The 22633-nt window shown below is 50.8% G+C and overlaps 1 protein-coding gene across 2 annotated transcripts; it reads right to left on the reverse strand.

The window, feature by feature from the left end:
• Window positions 1–3851: 3851 nt before the first annotated feature.
• On the reverse strand, window positions 3852–22278 carry DEDD (death effector domain containing). 2 transcript variants are annotated; one of them, XM_077463950.1, is made up of 5 exons: window positions 22198–22278; window positions 8869–9286; window positions 6008–6115; window positions 5754–5900; window positions 3852–4351 (listed from the first exon to the last, which is right to left on the reverse strand). In XM_077463950.1, exons 2-5 carry the CDS (start codon window positions 9191–9193, stop codon window positions 3975–3977), a joined length of 957 nt encoding a protein of 318 aa, XP_077320076.1. In that variant the 5' UTR covers window positions 9194–9286; window positions 22198–22278; the 3' UTR covers window positions 3852–3974. The 2 variants fall into 2 exon arrangements, with proteins under 2 accessions (XP_077320076.1, XP_077320075.1); XM_077463949.1 differs by having other exon boundaries at window positions 22143–22273.
• Window positions 22279–22633: the final 355 nt, after the last annotated feature.

Genomic DNA, 22633 nt, shown 5'->3' on the forward strand with positions numbered 1-22633 from the left:
GTTTGTCCCACTCTGGACCCCCAGCTCTGCTGATCCGCCTCTACTGAGTCCCTTCTCTTTGGTCCCCACTCACCTTCTGCTAAAAACGCACACCGCCACCACTATATACAGTTTTGCTGGAAATTAATCTGTAACCTTAGTTCTGCCACCTAGAAATGAGATTGTAAATAACTGCTATTTTTTCTGAGACAAATTATAGTAAACTGGTTTATAACTGGGTACCTGAAAAAGGAAACCTTTTCTGAAATAAAAATATTCTATCCCGTGTAAGGGGGGGGAGGGGGGGGGCGGCTCCTTAAGGCAATTCAAGCAAAAGCCTCAGCTCCTTTGGTTTGGAAGGAGGGGCTATCAATGCGTAGTACAATTTAAAAAAATAATAATAATAATTCTTCTTAACCAAGAGGGAGCCCCAATTTTTCTCATTTTAACCAGAGGGGTCCCGGAATTCTCTTATTTTAACCAAAGGGGTCCACCATACTCTGGCATCTGATTTTATTTTTTAATGGAAAAAAAAAACTAAAATTTTTTACTCCGCAAAGTTGCGATGCTTTAATTTCGGGAGTCAAAACTTGCAACAGGATACACCTGATTAAAAAAAAAAAAAAAAAAACAGGTGCATCCTGTTGCAAGTTTTGACGGAGTAAAAAATTTGAGGTTTTTTTTTTTTTTTTTTTTTTTTTTTTTTTTAATTCCAGCACACAGGGGGAGGACGTTCAACGAGTGGTCGAGTAAAGTCCTTTAAAATTAAAAAAAAAGGGTGAAATACTGCATAATTTCAAAAAAATGTTTTTTAATCTCCCATATTTTTTTTCAGAAGCAGCCGAGAGGGCAAAACAAAAAATAAAAATAAAAAATAAAAAACAGAAATGAACAGAACACTGACAAAAAAGGACAAAAGACTTGAGAGGTCAGACATCACATATATAATCGACTTGATCTAGCCAAAATTAATGCGCCGTTTTCTACGTCGAAATGAAGTTTTTCTCACATCCTCGGGCGACGACGACATACAATCAGGAAATTTTTGGAGTTTTTTTTTTTTTTTCTCTTTTCCTTTGACACCAAGCAGCGTCAGTATTGCAAAAAGAACATTGATAAGTGCTCAAAATTGCTGAGGAGAGGAGAGGAAGAAAGGAGACCGTTCTTGTTTTGGATTTGACAGGAACTCGCAGGTACAGCTCCGACGCTGCAGAAAATAGAAAATGTAAACTATTTTACTCAAAAAAAAAAAATAATAAAAAAAAAAAAAAAATATTTCAGCACTGAATTCTTTTTTTTTTTTACTACCTTTCCAAAGGGAAAGCAGTTGCGTGTGGCCATAGTGACAAAACTCTCAGACACAATTACAAAAGACTAGTGTTTTTTTTGTTTTGTTTTTTTTAACATATCAAACAGCGAGGTACGTAACAACTGTTATTTAAACGAGGTGATCGTTGGTCACAATAGGTTAAGGCAATGCTGCTTTTTGCAATGGTTCTGTAATACTTATTCAAATTACGGGACTGTTATATATATATATATATATATATATATAAAAAAAGAAAAAAAAATTATATTAAAATGGGAAACAGACGCCTATCATTTTTTTTTTAAGTTTTTGACCATTTTTGATTTGGATTACAAATGAAAATTTAGAGGATTGTATTCAAGGAAGGCCAGGTAGTTTTTTTGTAATGGAGATTATATTAGAATTACCATAAAATATTTGATGATGTTTAGAATATAACCATATACACACACACATCCATAAAAAAAAAAAAAATAAAAAAAAAAAAAAAACGTAAAGCGACATTAAAAAAAAAAAAAAAAAAAAAAAAATTCTCTTTTTTCCTTTGACGATTATAATATATATGAAAAAAAATATGCACCTTTTTGTGGGGGTGGGTGGATATATATATATATATATATATATATAATTTTTTTTCGTATGTGTGGGTATATACGTACATACACACACCCACCCACATGTAAAAAGGGTGCATTTTTTTTTCTTATGGGGATTATAACAATATAAATAAATATATATATATATATATATATATATATATATATAAAAAATAATAAATATATATAAATTTTTTATGTCGATTTATATTATAATCCCCGTAAGAAAAAAATAGTAGATTTTTGTATAGAATACAATGATATATAATTTTTTTATGTCGATTTATATTATAATCCCCGTAAGAAAAAAAAAAATTATATATATATAGTATATATATATATATATATATATATATATATATATACATACACATATATATATATATACACATATATATATATACATATATACACACACACACACACACACACATATATACACACACACACACACACACATATATATATATACACACACATATATACACACACACATACACAAAAAAAGGGTGCCTTTGTCTTACGGGGATTGTAATATAAATGGACAGAAAAAAAAGAATATATAATCATACACACACACACACACACACACACACACACATATATACACACACACAAAAAAAAGAAAAAAAAGTATGCTTTTTTTTTCTTATGGGGGTAATATCATATAATCCCGATAATCTATTTTAATAAATAATGATTGTAAATATAATTTATTTCTTTTACAGTTATTTATTAATTTCTAAAAAGATTTTTTTAATTCATGTTTTAATACTACTACTTTGCAGAGTTCCTGTATCTGCACCCCTCGTTTTGATTGCGATGGGGTTTACAGCATCCCTGCTGGGATTTTTACATTTACGGTATATTACCGAGAATGTAACGTGAGGATCTGGAAACCACAAAAAAGATGGTGGTGGGGGTTAGAATAGTAATATTTTTGGATGGACTGGACTCCCAATTTTTTTTTTTTTTTTTTTTTTACATTTTGGGCACAGTAGGGGAGGGGGTCAACCCCTCTATTGAATAAAACTCATAAAGAACTGCAAAAAAAATAAATTAAAAAAAATTATGTATACATTATTCATTTCTGGCCTTTCCCCAACCGGTTCCACTGAGGTTTGGGATATTTTGTATTTGTTATATGGACAATATGGTAAGTGCAAAATCCTTTTTTTTTAATATAATATATATATATATATATATATATATATATAAATATATATATAAATATATATATATATATATAAATATATATATATATTAATATAAATATATATATATTATATTAATATATATATATTATATTAATATATATATATTATATTAATATATATATATTATATTAATATATATATATATATATATATATATATATATATATATATATATATATATATATATATATATATATATATATATAAATAAAACAGGCCCCTTTAAATTACATCACAGCTACACGCAACTGCGGCCCTCGCAACATTTTTGAAAAGCTTTTTTTTTTTAATTTTAGGATTTCCATTATTTAAATTTTTTATAAAAAAAAAAAAAATACGGAGGGAGGAAGTTTGACAAGAGAATTCAATGCTGTTGTGGGTCACTTGACCAGTATGGAGAGGAGCGACCTTATAACGGAGAGAGGAAAAAAAAAAATTTGGCGCAGTGATATAAGTGCTGCTGTCCCTACAGCTGTATTTTTTTTTTTTTTTTTAATGGACCGATCAGGCCCGTATACATATATATCTTTACAAGTACATAAATATAGTTATAATATAGGCGCATACTGACAGCATGTTGGGTCGGTCTACTCCTCAAGCAACACAGTGCTTACCTCAAATAGATTTATATATTTCTTTTTTTTTTTTTTCCCATACTTTTTAGTTGATATATAGATATATATATAAAAAAAAAAAAAAAAAAAAAAAAAAAAGTACTGAAGGAAAAAAAAAAAAAAAAAAAAAAAAAAAAAAAAAAAACTTGGTTGTGATGGATCCGTTCACTTTTTTTTTTCTTTTTAATGCTGAGCAGCGCCGTCATTGTAACTCCACCCCTCCCGCGGCCCCATCCCCAAAAAGGGTTCTCTGTTGGCGTCACAGCGCGCTTTGTATCATCAAGTTCCGAAGCAGTTTCTGGCGGCCGATTTCGTAGTCTTCCTCGTCTACGTTGACCAGTAATTTGATGGCCTCGTGGCCCACGGCCTGCTTGAGGGAGTCCGTGATGAAGACGCCTTTCAGCGCCTCCAGCAAAGAGCCGTTGATGTAGTCGCGCCAGAAGGCGTCCAGGTAGGTGAGCTCGGAGAATTTGATGTCGCAGATGATGGAGCCAAGGTCCCGGGACTTTAGGATGGTGTTGGCCTGGTTGAAGCGTTCGAACTGGCGCTCCAGGGGGTCCTGCTTGTTGGAGAAGACGTTGCCTTGTAGTGCCGTCTCGTGCTGGCAGTACTCGGCCCGTACCCGCAGGCGGATATCTGCGACGGGGGGGGCAGGAGGAGGAAGGGAAAAAAAAAAAAAAAAAAAAAAAAAGTTAAACCACCTGACCAAAGTAAGTAAATTTGTAAAATTTCTGCAGAAACCATGGAATAGCTTTGCCTAAAACACGGTATATCTAAAGCCCTTGGAGAGATTTTCCTTTACTTCCCGGCCTGTAGAAACTGGAGGTAAGAGGAAATTTCCCCAAAAGGGAGAACAGTTGTAACATCATGGTGGCACCGTAATGGGGGCTCCTCACTGGCCACCAAATCTAAGGGCAGATGTTACCGGGGCTCCTCACTGACCACCAAATCTAAGGGGAGATGTTGCTGGGGCTCCTCACTGACCACCAAATCTAAGGGGAGATGTTGCTGGGGCTCCTCACTGACCACCAATGTAAGAGGAGACGTTGCTGGGGCTCCTCACTGACCACCAATGTAAGAGGAGACGTTGCTGGGGCTCCTCACTGACCACCAATGTAAGAGGAGACGTTACTGGGGCTCCTCACTGACCACCAATGTAAGAGGAGATGTTACTGGGGCTCCTTACGGACCACCAATGTAAGAGGAGATGTTACTGGGGCTCCTCACTGACCACCAATGTAAGAGGAGACGTTACTGGGGCTCCTCACTGACCACCAATGTAAGAGGAGATGTTACTGGGGCTCCTTACGGACCACCAATGTAAGAGGAGATGTTACTGGGGCTCCTTACGGACCACCAATGTAAGAGGAGATGTTACTGGGGCTCCTTACTGACCACCAAATCTAAGGGGAGATGTTACTGGGGCTCCTCACTGACCACCAATGTAAGAGGAGATGTTACTGGGGCTCCTTACGGACCACCAATGTAAGAGGAGATGTTACTGGGGCTCCTTACGGACCACCAATGTAAGAGGAGATGTTACTGGGGCTCCTTACTGACCACCAAATCTAAGGGGAGATGTTACTGGGGCTCCTCACTGACCACCAAATCTAAGGGGAGATGTTACTGGGGCTCCTCACTGACCACCAAATCTAAGGGGGAGGTTACTGGGGCTCCTTACTGACCCACAATGTAAGAGGAGAGGTTACTGGGGCTCCTCACTGACCACCAAATTATGGGGAGATGTTACTGGGGCTCCTCACTGACCACCAAATCTAAGGGGGAGGTTACTGTGGCTCCTCACTGACCACCAATGTAAGAGATGTTACTGGGGCTCCTTACGGACCACCAAATTTAAGGGGAGAGGTTACTGGGGCTCCTCACTGACCACCAATGTAAAAAGGAGATGTTACTGGGGCTCCTCACTGACCATCAAATCTAAGAGGGGGATGTACTGGAGCTCACCATTTTACTTGGACTATAGCCATTCCCAACCTCATGTGGTGGCAACAGGTCCTCTTTATTAGCGTCCACCTACCGCACGTTTGCTTCTCCTTGGGGTCCGGTGTGATGGATTTCCTCCTCTTCTTCTGGCTGCTGAGGGGCGGTCTACCCCTTCCTGGCCTCTTAGTGCAGATTTGGGGTCCGGTGGGAGGGGAACACACCATGGGGTTATGGGGTGGGGCTGCCGGTTAGAGAACACAGACAGGCAAATGTTACACTCACATTAAATCGGGAAACCCCCCCTCCCCCCCCATGGACCCCGCCTAGGACCATACACGCGGCTCTTACCAGGCGAGCGCAGGTGCTCCGTGCTAGACTCTCCGCTGCTGTGCGTTCGCGGCGTCATGTAGTGAATGGAAGTCTCTTCGAGGTATTTGTCTACAAGGTCTGGGCACACTGTGGGCAAAGGAGAACACGGTGACAACCTGTCCGGTCCACCCAAAGGCGATATTGAATAGGTGGAGTCTGCTGGGCTAAGTCACCCACAGGCTTCCTTGTATCTCCCAGCTCTGGCCCCGCCCCAGAAGAGCAGGACTCTCTCCTAATGGAAAGAACCAAGAACACAAGTATGGAGGTATCGCTACCTTGGTCCGCCAATCACTGTTTCACAGGGACAGACCCCTGGGTCCCAGCTGATGACCAAGACAAGCCGCGAAATCTGTAACTGCCGATCTGATTATTCTGTGTTGCTCCTGAACCCCGAACTCTGTGCTCTTTTCTCCTGACCCCCCTCCTCTACGTTTCCTGACCCCTGAGCGCCCTCGATCCGCACTACCTTTCGTGCTCCCAACCCCTGCTCCACTTCCTGCTCCCGACCCGCTCTAAGTTTCGCTCTCCTGACCCCTCTACCTTTCGTGCTCCTGACCCCTGAACTCAGTGCGTTCCCGACCCGCTCTATGTTTAGCCCTCCTGACCCTTGAACCCCTCTACGTTGAGGGCTCCTGAACCCTTCTACACTACCCGCCCCTGAACTCTCTACCTTTCGCGCTCCTGCACCCTGAACTCAGTGCATCCCCGACACGCTCTATGCTTCCTGCTTCTGACCCACTCTACGCTTAGCACTCCCGAGCCGCTCTACGTTTCCTGTTCCTGAACTCTCTACCCTTCATCGCTCCCGACCCCTGAACTCTCTACCTTTCACGCTCCCGAACACGGTGTGTTCCTGACCCTCCTCTATGTTTTGCACTCCTGATCCCTGAACCGCTCTATGCTTAGCACTCCCAACCCGATCTACGTTTCCCGCTCCTGAGCTCTCTACCTTTCTCGCTCCAGACCCTTGAACTCTCTACCTTTCGCACTCCTGAACTCTGTGTGCTCCTGACCCGATCTGTGCTTCCTGCTCCTGACCCGCTCTATGTTTGCCGCTCAAGAACTCTACCTTTCCCACTCCTGGCCCCTGAACTCTCTACCTTTCGCGCTCCTGACCCCCCTCTATGTTTTGCATTCCTGACGCCTGAACTCAGTGCGTTCTTGGCCCGCTCTATGCTTCCTGCTCCTGACCTGCTCTACGCTTAGCACTCCCGACCAGCGTGCTTCTGACCCGCTCTACGCTTCCTGCTCCTGAACTCTCTACCTTTCGCACTCCTGACCCCCCCCCCCCCCCTCTAGGTTTTGCACTCCTGACCCGCTCTAAGCTTCCCGCTCCTGACCCGCGCGCTTCTGACCCGCTCTATGTTTCGCGCTTCTGACCCGCTCTATGTTTCGCACTCCTGACCCCTGAAGCCCTCTACCTTTCTTGCTCCCGACCCCCTGAACCATCTACCTTTCACACTCCAGAACTCAGTGCGCTCATGACACCCCTCTATGTTTTGCACTCCCGATCCCTGAACTCCGTGTGTTCCTGACCCACTCTACGCTTAGCACTCCCAACCCGATCTACGTTTCCCGCTCCTGAAGTCTCTACCTTTCGCACTCCTGAACTTGGTACACTCCTGACCCCCCCCCTGTTCTGCACTCCTGACCCCTGAACTCAGTGTGTTCCTGACCCGCTCTATGCTTCCTGCTCCTGACCCGCTCTACATTTCCCGCTACTGAACTCTACCTTTCGCACTCCTGAACTTGGTACACTCCTGACCCCTCCCCCCCCTCTGTTTTGCACTCCTGACCCGCTCTATGCTTCCTGCTCCTGACCCGCTCTACATTTCCCACTCCTGAACGCTCTACCTCTCTCGATCCCGACCCCTGAACTCTCTACCTTTCACACTCCTGAACTCGGTGCACGCCTGACCCCCCCTCTATGTTTTGCCCTCCTGATCCTTGAACTCAGTGCGTTCCCGACCCCCTCTACGTTTAGCATTCCTGAACCCCTCTACATTTCGTGTCTCTGACCCCTTCTACCTTTCTCCCTCCCGACCCCCTGAACTCTCCAAGCTTCTCGCTCCTGGCCCCTGAACCCTGCGCTACTTTTTCCCCAGCCACTGAACTCTCTACATTAACTTAATCCTGACCCCTGTGCATTACTTACTCCTGACTCACCAGTTGGCCTTTTGGCTTTCTTACTGAACCCCGACGCTGGCAGAAGGATTTGTCAGAGTGATGTGCCCTAGTTTGCTGTGGATTCATTTACAGATGGCATTTTCAGGAAGGGGTCAGGACTGACAGCTCTTCTATACCGTTAACCTCAAGATTCCATTAAATCTCTAACCACCATTCTAATTCCAGAAGTGATGACACCAGGATATGGAACCTCGGTAAAGCTTTTAGTTACGGTCCGTGTCCCCACTGGGGAAGATTTTCCTTCACTTCCTGTCAGAACTAAAACGTCAGGGGAAATCACTCCAGTGGTGATAAAGAATGCAACAGAACAACCTTCTCAAAACACAAAGAAGTTCAAGCCGCTGTCAAGTTTAAATCGCTGTCTTCTTCCTGCCCTGGTGACAACCATCCCGCTCACATTCCCCTCATGGTGTCACAAGGACAGGAAGTGAAGTATAATCCACCCCCCCCTAACAGGGTCAGCAATAAAACACTGGACAGAAGTCTCTACTCTACAAATGCACCCAAAATAGTTGAATTTTAAATGTCTCACAAAGTTTTGTATACTCCGTGTGCTTGCCGTCCGTTTTACCCGTGTCATCAGGCCACGCCTCTTTTTTTTATGAACACCAATGACACGGAACCTGACGCTCCACACAAGCATGAGAACTCACCGGCCCGCCTCCTCTTCAGGGTCACATACGGCAGTAGGTCGTGCCGCGTTATAATCCGTAAAAGCTGCAGAACCTGGCGAAAGTTTGTCTCATCACAGCGGCCCTGCCTCTCCAGGGCCAGCAGAAAGTCCCGCCCCGTGCGGATCATGCCGCGTTCGTAATCGTCTATAACGTCCACAAAGAGGAAGGAGAGGACCCGCACGTCCCGGTGGGTCAGGTGCGTCCCTACGATGTCGAACATCCGGTGCAAGCTGTACAGGCCGTGCTCCTTGTCGCCCACCTCCTCCGGCCAGGCTTGGTCCCGGCTCCGCTTCTGGTGCGCCATGGCTGGGCGTCGAGGGCCGGACGCTCTCTTCCTTCGCTCCGCCACCGCCGCCGCCGTCCCGCCGTGTTAACACCGCAATGTGGCGACTTGTCTCTGCAGAGGGAGAAAAGAGTCACGTTAGAGAAGAGCACAGGGCGATGAACCTACCGCAGTTCCTTCACCCCAATTCCCAGACCTTCACCCCTCAATCACCCCAATACCTGCACCTTCGCCCCAAGTCTCAGACCTTCAACCCCCCCACCCCAATACCTGCATCTATACCCCAATTCCCAGACCTTCACCCCTCATCACCCCAATACCTGCATCTATACCCCAATTCCCAGACCTTCACCCCTCATCACCCCAATAACTTGCATCTTCACCCCAATTCCCAGACCTTCACCCCCCGTAAATCACCTCAATACCTGTATCTTCACCCCAATTCCCAGACCTTCACCCCCCGTAAATCACCTCAATACCTGTATCTTCACCCCAATTCCCAGACCTTCACCCCCCGTTAATCACCTCAATACCTGTATCTTCACCGCAATTCCCAGACCTTCACCCCTCATCACCCCAATCTGCATCTTCACCCAAATTGTCAGACCTTCACCCCAATTCTCAGACCTTCACCCCTCAATCACCCCAATACCTTCACCGCCCCTTACATCACCCCAATTCTCAGACCTTCAAGCCCCCCCCCCGACATAACCCCAATACCTGCATCTTCACCCCAATTCCCAGACCTTCACCCCTCACATCACCCCAATCTGCATCTTCAACCCAATTCCCAGACCTTCACCCCCTCAATAACCCCAATACCTGCACCTTCACCGCCCCTTACATCACCCCAATTCTCAGACCTTCAAGGCCCCCCAACATAACCCCAATACCTGCATCTTCACCCCAATTCCCAGACCTTCACCCCTCATCACCCCAATAACTTGCATCTTCACCCCAATTCCCAGACCTTCACCCCTCAACCCCAATACCTGCACCTTCATCGCCCCTTACTTCACCCCAATTCTCAGACCTTCAAGACCCCCCCCCCCCAACATAACCCCAATACCTGCATCTTCACCCCAATTCCCAGACCTTCACCCCCCCCCCGTAAATCACCTCAATACCTGTATCTTCACCCCAATTCCCAGACCTTCACCCCTCACATCACCCCAATCTGCATCTTCACCCCAATTCCCAGACCTTCACCCCTCATCACCCCAATAACTTGCATCTTCACCCCAATTCCCAGACCTTCACCCCTCACATCACACCAATCTGCATCTTCACCCCAATTCCCAGACCTTCACCCCCTCAATAACCCCAATACCTGCACCTTCACCGCCCCTTACATCACCCCAATTCTCAGACCTTCAAGCCCCCCCCCCAACATAACCCCAATACCTGCATCTTCACCCCAATTCCCAGACCTTCACCCCTCAACCCCAATACCTGCACCTTCACCGCCCCTTACATCACCCCAAGTCTCAGACCTTCAAGCCCCCCCCCCCCCCCAACATAACCCCAATTCCCAGACCTTCACCCCCCCGTAAATCACCTCAATACCTGTATCTTCACCCCAATTCCCAGACCTTCACCCCTCACATCACCCCAATCTGCATCTTCACCCCAATTCCCAGACCTTCACTCCCTCACATCACCCCAATACCTTCACCCCTCACGTGACCCCAATTCCCGTCCCTTCACATCGCCCCTATTGCCGAACCTTCACACTTCAGATCACCCCAATTTCAGCCACTTAAGTCCTCAAATCACCTCAATTTCTGAGCCTTCACCCCTGAAATCACACCAATTCCCGCACCTCCACGTCAACACAATTCCCGCTCCTTCACCCCTCACGTCAGCCCAATTTCAGCAACTTAACACCTCAAATCACCCCAATTCCTTTACCTTCTCTCATCACCCCCCATATGCGTTTTGCTTCGCCAACCTGGACTAAGCCATAGAGGTCAATCTGTAGACTGAAATATAGAAATCGCTCTGAACCACCCCCACCTATAAGTACGTACTAACAGCCCTGAAGAAGAGTCCACTCCTCCCAATACGAGTTGGCTTGTTGTACGTTTACATTTTCAATAAACTTTTTGTGAACCCTACATCAAGCGTTGCATATTTATTTATTTTTGGACACCGGGGCGGCCCTTCCTCCTCACCCAAGTATTTTTGCTGAAACAACCACATGGTCATACCAGAGAGGCAGCAGACCAAGCCCTCCAAGAGGGTCCACCACGGTTGGGCTCAACCCACTGGAAGAAGAGATTCCTTCTCCACTACCCATAGAGCCACCTACCTACGACTAGTGACCGATCCAGTCAATCCAGCGCGGTCTCCAACCCAAACCTGACATTTCCCCCCCTACCCGACATTGTTCAGCCCTAGCAATTTATTGTGTTGTGGGAAGTAGATCACACGATCCCCATACTTAGAAGTTCTAGATATTTTTGAGAGCACCATCAGTGGTGAAGCTCTTTAAAAAGATTCACGTGAACCCAACCAAACCAAACAACTGTAGTGCTGGTGGGGTGAGGTAGGGGGTGTCTGAAGCAATGCCAGAGATGCCTTATTGAGGGTCCCCGTGACATCAATAAGAGATGATGGTGACCCAGCCCACTAAGCTTCACCTATAGCTTTGGTTGGATTGATCCTTTGCCCCTTGGAGTTCTATAGTTTGGGGCAGCGTTCAGCCCTAGAAACTGGTTGCGTCATGGGAAGGTGGTCACATGATCCCTATATTTGGAAGTTCTAGATATTTTTGAATCTCCAACTGCAGGGAAGCTCTTCAAAAAAGGTTCACGTGAACCCAACCAATCCAATCAACTGTAGTGTTGGTGGGGGTATCTGAAACAAAGCCAGCGACGTCTCATTGAGGGTCTCCAAGCCATCAATAAAGACCAATGGTGACCCAGCCTACCAAGCTTCACCTATAGCTTTGGTTAGACTGACCCTTGGGGTTTCCATATTTTGAGGCAGTGTTCAGCACACCACAATAAGGCTTAGATAAGGGTAAAGATGTTCCACCCTCACCAACCTGACAGTGTTCAACCCTAGCAATCTTTAGTGTCGTGGAAAGGTGGTCACGTGATCCCTATTTTTGAGAGCTCCAACTGCAGGAAAGCTCTTCAAAGGTAAACCCAACCCAACCAAACCAATCATGTATAGTGTTGGCAGGGTGAGGGAGCGTCTGAAGCAAAGCCAGCAATGTCTCATTGAGGGTCTCCAAGACATCAATAAGAGGCGATGGTGATCCAGCCCACCAAGCTCACCCAAAGCTTTGGTTGGAATGACCCTTTGGGCTTCATTTTTCGGGCAGTGTTCAACAATCATAAGGCTTACACAGGGTTAAAGCTCTCCCACTCACCTCCACCTGACAGTGTTCAGCCCTAACAATTGGTTGTGTCGTGAGGAAGCGGTCACATGATTCCCATACTTGGAAGTTCTAGATATTTTTTTGAGAGCTTCAACAGCGAGGACGCTCTTCAAAGAATGGGGGGGGGGGGTGGAAGACTATCAAGAGAACTTGTCACTGACCCTCCTTTTAAATGGAGTACCCCATCCGCCGCTTCTCCGACTCGTGAACTGAACCAATCAACTGCAGTGTTGACGGGGTGCTCCTGTTCAGGCATTGGTGTTAATGGCACTAAAAGACCATCTACAAGTATGACACACAATGCACGTGATCAGTCTTCTCCCTCAGTAGACAGACGACCCCCTCCTCCCCAAGCGTCCATCCGCCATGGAGGCCAGAGCCAGAAGTCGCTTTATTCCCACGCCTGGTTTGCGTTTGCAACACTTCCCAGAGGACACGAGCTTTCCGAATGTCAGGAAACTGTGCACTGAGGGTCAGCGACGGCTCACAAGAGGGAGAAGAAACAGTGACTTCCACCAAACAAACATCTTCGTCTTTATATGCCGCTAAACTGAAGAACGTTCGAGACACCTGAGAACAAACTATTGGGTTCCATATATGTCCAGTGCAGCTTCTGGAGGGTCACGCCAACCAAAAGTGGAGTGTTAAATCACCCCGTTCTGAAGACCCGAAAGCCACTTCTAGAAGCCAAACTCAAGGAGAACTTGTTTTCAAAGCTTTGGATGGGGGATGGTGGTTACACCAATTGCGTCCACAAAAAAAAATTCAGTTTACAAACGTTGGCCAACAGCTCGCCATAGACCTCCATTTCCTTCACTCCTTTGACCACCCCATTTCCTGCCTCTCCACCCCTCAGATCACCCCATTCCCTGCCTCTCCAACCCTCAGATCACCCCATTTCGTGCCTCTCCAACCCTCGGATCGCCCCAATTCCTGCACATATAACCTTCAGATCGCCCCAATTCCTGCACATATAACCTTCAGATCGCCCCAATTCCTGCACATATAACCTTCAGATCGCCCCAATTCCTGCACATATAACCTTCAGATCGCCCCAATTCCTGCACATATAACCTTCAGATCGCCCCAATTCCTGCACATATAACCTTCAGATCGCCCCAATTCCTGCACATATAACCTTCAGATCGCCCCAATTCCTGCACATATAACCTTCAGATCACCCCAATTCCTGCACCTTCACCCCTCGGATCATTCCCACTGCCTGAACCTTCACCCCTCGGATCATTCCCACTGCCTGAACCTTCACCCCTCGGATCATTCCCACTGCCTGAACCTTCACCCCTCGGATCATTCCCACTGCCTGAACCTTCACCCCTCGGATCATTCCCACTGCCTGAACCTTCGCCCCTCGGATCATTCCCACTGCCTGAACCTTCGCCCCTCGGATCATTCCCACCGCCTGAACCTTCACCCCTCGGATCATTCCCACCGCCTGAACCTTCACCCCTCGGATCACCACAACAGAAGCGAACCTCAACGTTCAAATGTTTTGATCCTGCTGCATTTTTGTGGGGTATTGCAATGCACACTAAAGTAATTGAAGTACAATAACCCCCAGCATCACATTCAGCGAAAACAACCCCTGAAACAGGTGTCAGTACAATTACACTCCCCACCCCCCCCTCCCCAATATTGAGTAACACTGGCAGTACAATTGGATGCAACAACAATCCCCCCCCCCCCCCAACATTGGCGTCAGGGGAATGCGATAACAACCCCCCCAACATTGGCGTCAGAGGAATGCGATAACAACCCCCCCAACAATGGCGTCAGGGGAATGCAAACCCCCCCCAACATTGGTGTCAGGGGAATGCGATAACAACCCCCCCAACAATGGCGTCAGGGGAATGCAAACCCCCCCCAACATTGGCGTCAGGGGAATGCGATAACAACCCCCCCAACAATGGCGTCAGGGGAATGCAAACCCCCCCCAACATTGGTGTCAGGGGAATGCGATAACAACCCCCCCCCAACATTGGCGTCAGGGGAATGCGATAACAACCCCCCCCCCAACATTGGCGTCAGGGGAATGCGATAAACCCCCCCCCCCCCCAACATTGGCGTCAGGGGAATGCGATAACAAACCCCCCCCAACATTGGCGTCAGGGGAATGCGATAACAACCACGCCAAAATTGGCGTCAGGGAATGCGATAACAACCACGCCAAAATTGGCGTCAGGGAATGCAATAACAACCCCCCCCAACATTGGCGTCAGGGGAATGCGATAAACCCCCCCCCCCCCCCCAACATTGGCGTCAGGGGAATGCGATAACAACCCCCCCAACATTGGCGTCAGGGGAATGCGATAACAACCCCCCCAACATTGGCGTCAGGGGAATGCGATAACAACCCCCCCAACATTGGCGTCAGGGGAATGCGATAACAACCCCCCCAACATTGGCGTCAGGGGAATGCGATAACAACCCCCCCAACATTGGCGTCAGGGGAATGCGATAACAACCCCCCCAACATTGGCGTCAGGGGAATGCGATAACAACCCCCCCAACATTGGCGTCAGGGGAATGCGATAACAACCCCCCCCAACATTGGCGTCAGGGGAATGCGATAACAACCCCCCCAACATTGGCGTCAGGGGAATGCGATAACAACCCCCCCAACATTGGCGTCAGGGGAATGCGATAACAACCCCCCCAACATTGGCGTCAGGGGAATGCGATAACAACCCCCCCAACATTGGCGTCAGGGGAATGCGATAACAACCCCCCCCAACATTGGCGTCAGGGGAATGCGATAACAACCCCCCCAACATTGGCGTCAGGGGAATGCGATAACAACCCCCCCAACATTGGCGTCAGGGGAATGCGATAACAACCCCCCCCCAACATTGGCGTCAGGGGAATGCGATAACAACCACGCCAAAATTGGCGTCAGGGAATGCAATAACAACCCCCCCCAACATTGGCGTCAGGGGAATGCGATAAACCCCCCCCCAACATTGGCGTCAGGGGAATGCGATAACAACCCCCCCAACATTGGCGTCAGGGGAATGCGATAACAACCCCCCCAACATTGGCGTCAGGGGAATGCGATAACAACCCCCCCAACATTGGCGTCAGGGGAATGCGATAACAACCCCCCCCCAACATTGGCGTCAGGGGAATGCGATAACAACCCCCCCCCCCAACATTGGCGTCAGAAGAATGCAATAACCCCCCTCCCAACATTGGCGTCAGGGGAATGCGATAACAACCCCCCCCCAACATTGGGGTCAGGGGAATGCGATAACAACCCGCCCCAACATTGGCGTCAGGGGAATGCGATAACAACCCCCCCCCCCCAACATTGGCGTCAGGGGAATGCGATAACCCCCCCCCCCCAACATTGGCGTCAGGGGAATGCGATAACCCCCCCCCCCCCCAACATTGGCGTCAGGGGAATGCGATAACCCCCCCCCCCCCAACATTGGCGTCAGGGGAATGCGATAACCCCCCCCCCCCCAACATTGGCGTCAGGGGAATGCGATAACCCCCCCCAACATTGGCGTCAGGGGAATGCGATAACCCCCCCCCCCCAACATTGGCGTCAGGGGAATGCGATAACCCCCCCCTCTCAACATTGGCGTCATGGGAATGCGATAACCCCCCCCCCCCCCCAACATTGGCATCAGGGGAATGCGATAAACCCCCCCCCCCCAACATTGGCGTCAGGGGAATACGATAACACCCCCCCCCCCCCCAACATTGGCGTCAGGGGAATGCGACAACAACCCCCCCCAACATTGGCGTCAGGGGAATGCGACAACAACCCCCCCCAACATTGGCGTCAGAAGAATGCGATAACCCCCCCCCCCTCCCAACATTGGCGTCAGGGGAATGCGATAACCCCCCCAACATTGGCGTCAGGGGAATGCGATAACAACCCCCCCCAACATTGGCGTCAGGGGAATGCGATAACAACCCCCCCCCCAACATTGGCGTCAGGGGAATGCGATAACAACCCCCCCCCCCAACATTGGCGTCAGGGGAATGCGATAACAACCCCCCCCCCCCCAACATTGGCGTCAGGGGAATGCGATAACAACCCCCCCCCCCAACATTGGCGTCAGGGGAATGCGATAACAACCCCCCCCCCCCCAACATTGGCGTCAGGGGAATGCGATAACAACCCCCCCCCCCCCCCCAACATTGGCGTCAGGGGAATGCGATAACAACCCCCCCCCCCCCCAACATTGGCGTCAGGGGAATGCGATAACAACCCCCCCCCCCCCCAACATTGGCGTCAGGGGAATGCGATAACAACCCCCAACATTGGCGTCAGGGGAATGCGATAACAACCCCCAACATTGGCGTCAGGGGAATGCGATAACAACCCCCCCCAACATTGGCGTCAGGGGAATGCGATAACAACCCCCCCCAACATTGGCGTCAGGGGAATGCGATAACAACCTCCCCCAACATTGGCGTCAGGGGAATGCGATAACAACCCCCCCAACATTGGCGTCGGGGGAATGCGATAACAACCCCCCCAACATTGGCGTCGGGGGAATGCGATAACAACCCCCCCCAACATTGGCGTCGGGGGAATGCGATAACAACCCCCCCAACATTGGCGTCGGGGGAATGCGATAACCCCCACCAACATTGGCGTCGGGGGAATGCGATAACCCCCACCAACATTGGCGTCGGGGGAATGCGATAACAACCCCCCCAACATTGGCGTCAGGAGAATGCGATAACAACCCCCCCCCCCCCCCCAACATTGGCGTCAGGGGAATGCGATAACAACCCCCAACATTGGCGTCAGGGGAATGCGATAACAACCCCCCCCAACATTGGCGTCAGGGGAATGCGATAACAACCCCCCCCAACATTGGCGTCAGGGGAATGCGATAACAACCCCCCCCCAACATTGGCGTCAGGGGAATGCGATAACAACCCCCCCCCAACATTGGCGTCAGGGGAATGCGATAACAACCCCCCCCAACATTGGCGTCAGGGGAATGCGATAACAACCCCCCCCCAACATTGGCGTCAGGGGAATGCGATAACAACCCCCCCCAACATTGGCGTCAGGGGAATGCGATAACAACCCCCCCCCCCCCAACATTGGCGTCAGGGGAATGCGATAACAACCCCCCCCCCCAACATTGGCGTCAGGGGAATGCGATAACAACCCCCAACATTGGCGTCAGGGGAATGCGATAACAACCCCCAACATTGGCGTCAGGGGAATGCGATAACAACCCCCCCCCCAACATTGGCGTCAGGGGAATGCGATAACAACCCCCCCCAACATTGGCGTCAGGGGAATGCGATAACAACCCCCCCCAACATTGGCGTCAGGGGAATGCGATAACAACCCCCCCCAACATTGGCGTCAGGGGAATGCGATAACAACCCCCCCCAACATTGGCGTCAGGGGAATGCGATAACAACCCCCCCCCCCAACATTGGCGTCAGGGGAATGCGATAACAACCCCCCCCCAACATTGGCGTCAGGGGAATGCGATAACAACCCCCCCCCCCCCAACATTGGCGTCAGGGGAATGCGATAACAACCCCCCCCCCAACATTGGCGTCAGGGGAATGCGATAACAACCCCCCCCCCCCCCAACATTGGCGTCAGGGGAATGCGATAACAACCCCCCCCCCCCCCCCAACATTGGCGTCAGGGGAATGCGATAACAACCCCCCCCCCCCCAACATTGGCGTCAGGGGAATGCGATAACAACCCCCCCCAACATTGGCGTCAGGGGAATGCGATAACAACCCCCCCCAACATTGATGTCAGGGGAATGCGATAACAACCCCCCCCCCAACATTGATGTCAGGGGAATGTGATAACAACCCCCCCCCCAACATTGGCGTCAGGGGAATGCGATAACAACCCCCCCCCCCCCCCCAACATTGGCGTCAGGGGAATGCGATAACAACCCCCCCCCCCCAACATTGGCGTCAGGGGAATGCGATAACAACCCCCCCCCCAAACATTGGCGTCAGGGGAATGCGATAACAACCCCCCCCCAAACATTGGCGTCAGGGGAATGCGATAACAACCCCCCCCCCCCAAACATTGGCGTCAGGAGAATGCGATAACAACCCCCCCCCCCCAAACATTGGCGTCAGGGGAATGCGATAACAACCCCCCCCCCCCCAAACATTGGCGTCAGGAGAATGCGATAACAACCCCCCCCCCCCCAACATTGGCGTCAGGGGAATGCGATAACCCCCCCCCCCCCAACATTGGCGTCAGGGGAATGCGATAACAACCCCCCCCCCCAACATTGGCGTCAGGGGAATGCGATAACAACCCCCCCCCCCCCAACATTGGCGTCAGGGGAATGCGATAACAACCCCCCCCCCCAACATTGGCGTCAGGGGAATGCGATAACAACCCCCCCAACATTGATGTCAGGGGAATGCGATAACAACCCCCCCCCCCCCCAACATTGGCGTCAGGGGAATGCGATAACAACCCCCCCCCCCCAACATTGGCGTCAGGGGAATGCGATAACCCCCCCCCAACATTGGCGTCAGGGGAATGCGATAACAACCCCCCCCCCCCCCAACATTGGCGTCAGGGGAATGCGATAACAACCCCCCCCCCCAACATTGGCGTCAGGGGAATGCGATAACAACCCCCCCCCCCCCAACATTGGCGTCAGGGGAATGCGATAACAACCCCCCCCCCAACATTGGCGTCAGGGGAATGCGATAACAACCCCCCCCAACATTGATGTCAGGGGAATGCGATAACAACCCCCCCCCCCCCAACATTGGCGTCAGGGGAATGCGATAACAACCCCCCCCCCCAACATTGGCGTCAGGGGATGCATTAATAACCCCCAACATTGGCGTCAGTAAATTAACCCCCGGCCCCTCAATGTTGAGTGCTTCCCTGTATTCACGCTCTGCAATGCCCCTCCCCCCAGGCCCGGGCTGTACTGGGAAGGGAGTGACTTTGCCTTAGTCCCGCCTCTGTAGGGCGGAGTTCCGGCACTCTGGACTACAAGGAAGAGGGTGGGTGGGTTTCTTCAGGTAATGATGTCTGCAGCTGGCCTGCACCAGTACTGGATGGAGTGCCCACCCCGGCATTGGTTCCCAATATTGCCTATCCCTGTGTTAGAGCCTCCCGGTGCGCCCCCTGTTGGATGTTCTCCTTACTTCCTGTCCTGGTGACCACACAGTAAGTGTGGAGTGAAGTGAGGGGAAGTCTCTCCAATATGGACACAGATGGGATAAAAGCCTGGCAGAGGGTCCAACCCTAAACTTTGTAGGCACAGAATTGCCCCATCTGCCCTTCCCTGCTGGTTGTCATGATCTTCAATCACCGGCTTATTCCCAGGGACAAGCATGCGGCCAGTGAAGTACCAATGGCAACACCCCCTCCCCCCCCACCAGGTCAGTGATTGGCTCATTTCTGACATTACAAGAGCCGCTACACATCCAGCACAGCAAGAGTGAGACGGGGCAACAGAGGGGTGATAAGAGAAGGGGGTGCTGTGGGCAGGATGGGGGGGTGGGGGTAACTACAGGAGGGGGTATGTATGGAAGGGCAGTTATGGGTGGGGGGGATGTGGGCATGGAAGGGCAGTTATGGGTGGGGGGGATGTGGGCATGGAAGGGCAGTTATGGGTGGGGGGGATGTGGGCATGGAAGGGCAGTTATGGGTGGGGGGGATGTGGGCATGGAAGGGCAGTTATGGGTGGGGGGGATGTGGGCATGGAAGGGCAGTTATGGGTGGGGGGGATGTGGGCATGGAAGGGCAGTTATGGGTGGGGGGGATGTGGGCATGGAAGGGCAGTTATGGGTGGGGGGGGATGTGGGCATGGAAGGGCAGTTATGGGTGGGGGGGGATGTGGGCATGGAAGGGCAGTTATGGGTGGGGGGGGATGTGGGCATGAAAGGGCAGTTATGGGTGGGGGGGCTGTGGGCATGGAAGGGCAGTTATGGGTGGGGGGGCTGTGGGCATGGAAGGGCAGTTATGGGTGGGGGGGCTGTGGGCATGGAAGGGCAGTTATGGGTGGGGGGCTGTGGGCATGGAAGGGCAGTTATGGGTGGGGGGCTGTGGGCATGGAAGGGCAGTTATGGGTGGGGGGCTGTGGGCATGGAAGGGCAGTTATGGGTGGGGGGCTGTGGGCATGGAAGGGCAGTTATGGGTGGGGGGCTGTGGGCATGGAAGGGCAGTTATGGGTGGGGGGCTGTGGGCATGGAAGGGCAGGTATGGGTGGGGGACTGTGGGCGTGGAAGGGCAGTTATGGGTGGGGGGCTGTGGGCGTGGAAGGGCAGTTATGGGTGGGGGGTGTAGGCATGGAAGGGCAGTTATGGGTGGGGGGTGTAGGCATGGAAGGGCAGTTATGGGTGGGGGGTGTAGGCATGGAAGGGCAGTTATGGGTGGGGGGCTGTAGGCGTGGAAGGGCAGTTATGGGTGGGGGGCTATAGGCGTGGAAGGGCAGTTATGGGTGGGGGGCTGTAGGCGTGGAAGGGCAGTTATGGGTGGGGGGCTGTAGGCGTGGAAGGGCAGTTATGGGTGGGGGGCTGTAGGCGTGGAAGGGCAGTTATGGGTGGGGGGTGTAGGCGTGGAAGGGCAGTTATGGGTGGGGGGTGTAGGCGTGGAAGGGCAGTTATGGGTGGGGGGTGTAGGCGTGGAAGGGCAGTTATGGGTGGGGGGTGTAGGCGTGGAAGGGCAGTTATGGGTGGGGGGTGTAGGCGTGGAAGGGCAGTTATGGGTGGGGGGTGTAGGCGTGGAAGGGCAGTTATGGGTGGGGGGTGTAGGCGTGGAAGGGCAGTTATGGGTGGGGGGTGTAGGCGTGGAAGGGCAGTTATGGGTGGGGGGTGTAGGCGTGGAAGGGCAGTTATGGGTGGGGGTGTAGGTATGGAAGGGCAGTTATGGGTGGGGGTGTAGGTATGGAAGGGCAGTTATGGGGTGGGGAGTTATGTATAGGGGGAAAGTTATGGGGGGAAGGGAATATGGAGAGTCAGTCATGGGGAGGGGGTATATATAGGGGCAGTTATGGGGGGCAGGGAGGGATATATATTGATGGGACTTTATGGGGGTATCTTTGGAGGGGCAGCAATGGGGGAGGGGGTATGATTAGGGGGGAATGTACAGGTGGGGGAGAAGGGTATGCGATGATGGGGCAATTGTGGGGGAGGGGGGTATGTATGGAGTGGCAATAATCTGGGAGGGGAAGCAGTTCTGCAGGAGGGGGTATATAGGGGGGGGGGCAGTAAAACAGAAGAGGACAGTTTTAGGGGGGGGTATGTATAGGGGGGCAGTTACATAAAGGGGGTATATATAGGGGGCAGTTATATGGGAGGGTATTTGTAGGGGATATTTATAGTGGGGCAGTAATACAGAAGGGAGTATGTATTGGGGGCAGTTATATTAAAGAGGGTATGTATGGGGGAGGGGGTAGCCATGGAAGGGCAGTCATGAAGGGGGGTGTATGTATGGGGGAGGGTATTTATAGGGGGCAGTAATAGAAAGGGGGTATATATAGGGGGGCAGTAATACATAAGGGGGGGGGGCATTTCTTCTGAGTGACACCAGTCATGTCCGGTTCTCAGGGGGGAGAAGGGGGGTAATTCCTCTCTTACCCCCGGGGAGGGGGTCGCTCTCTCTCGGTCCGCTCTGCCTCCACACCCCGCTCACTTCTCAGGCCGGAGCCGCCATCATGGATCCGTCAGCTTCTCTATAGACGGGAACATCCGGGCACCGGGCCGGGGTGGAGCCGCTGGAAGAGGCGGAGCGATCCCCGGGATTGGCCCTCCCCGCTCGCCGTAGCTCCCCATCCGCCTCCCCTATTGGAAACAATGAAGGCCCGGGCGCCATCTTTACTACGGGCGGCGTCAAGTTGTGCTGGGAGAGGGCGTGTTCTGCTTCACCGCCAGCTGCTAACATGGCGTCGCCGCCATTTTGGAAGTGGGCAGCCTGGCAAATACATCCAAGAAAACAGCCAAAAATCCCACCAATCCACCCAAAACCAATAATGTTTGAAAACTTTGTGAAGAGAAGTCATATTAATAATACTATGTACAAATAAAATGCTGTCTTTGTCAGGGAGAGGTTGCCACGCAGTACAACGCTC

This window comes from Lithobates pipiens, unplaced genomic scaffold (genome assembly GCF_037356315.1).
Source record: "Lithobates pipiens isolate NorthernLeopardFrog02 unplaced genomic scaffold, aLitPip1_a1.2 Scaffold_30, whole genome shotgun sequence".
In the NCBI taxonomy this organism is placed as follows: domain Eukaryota; kingdom Metazoa; phylum Chordata; class Amphibia; order Anura; family Ranidae; genus Lithobates; species Lithobates pipiens.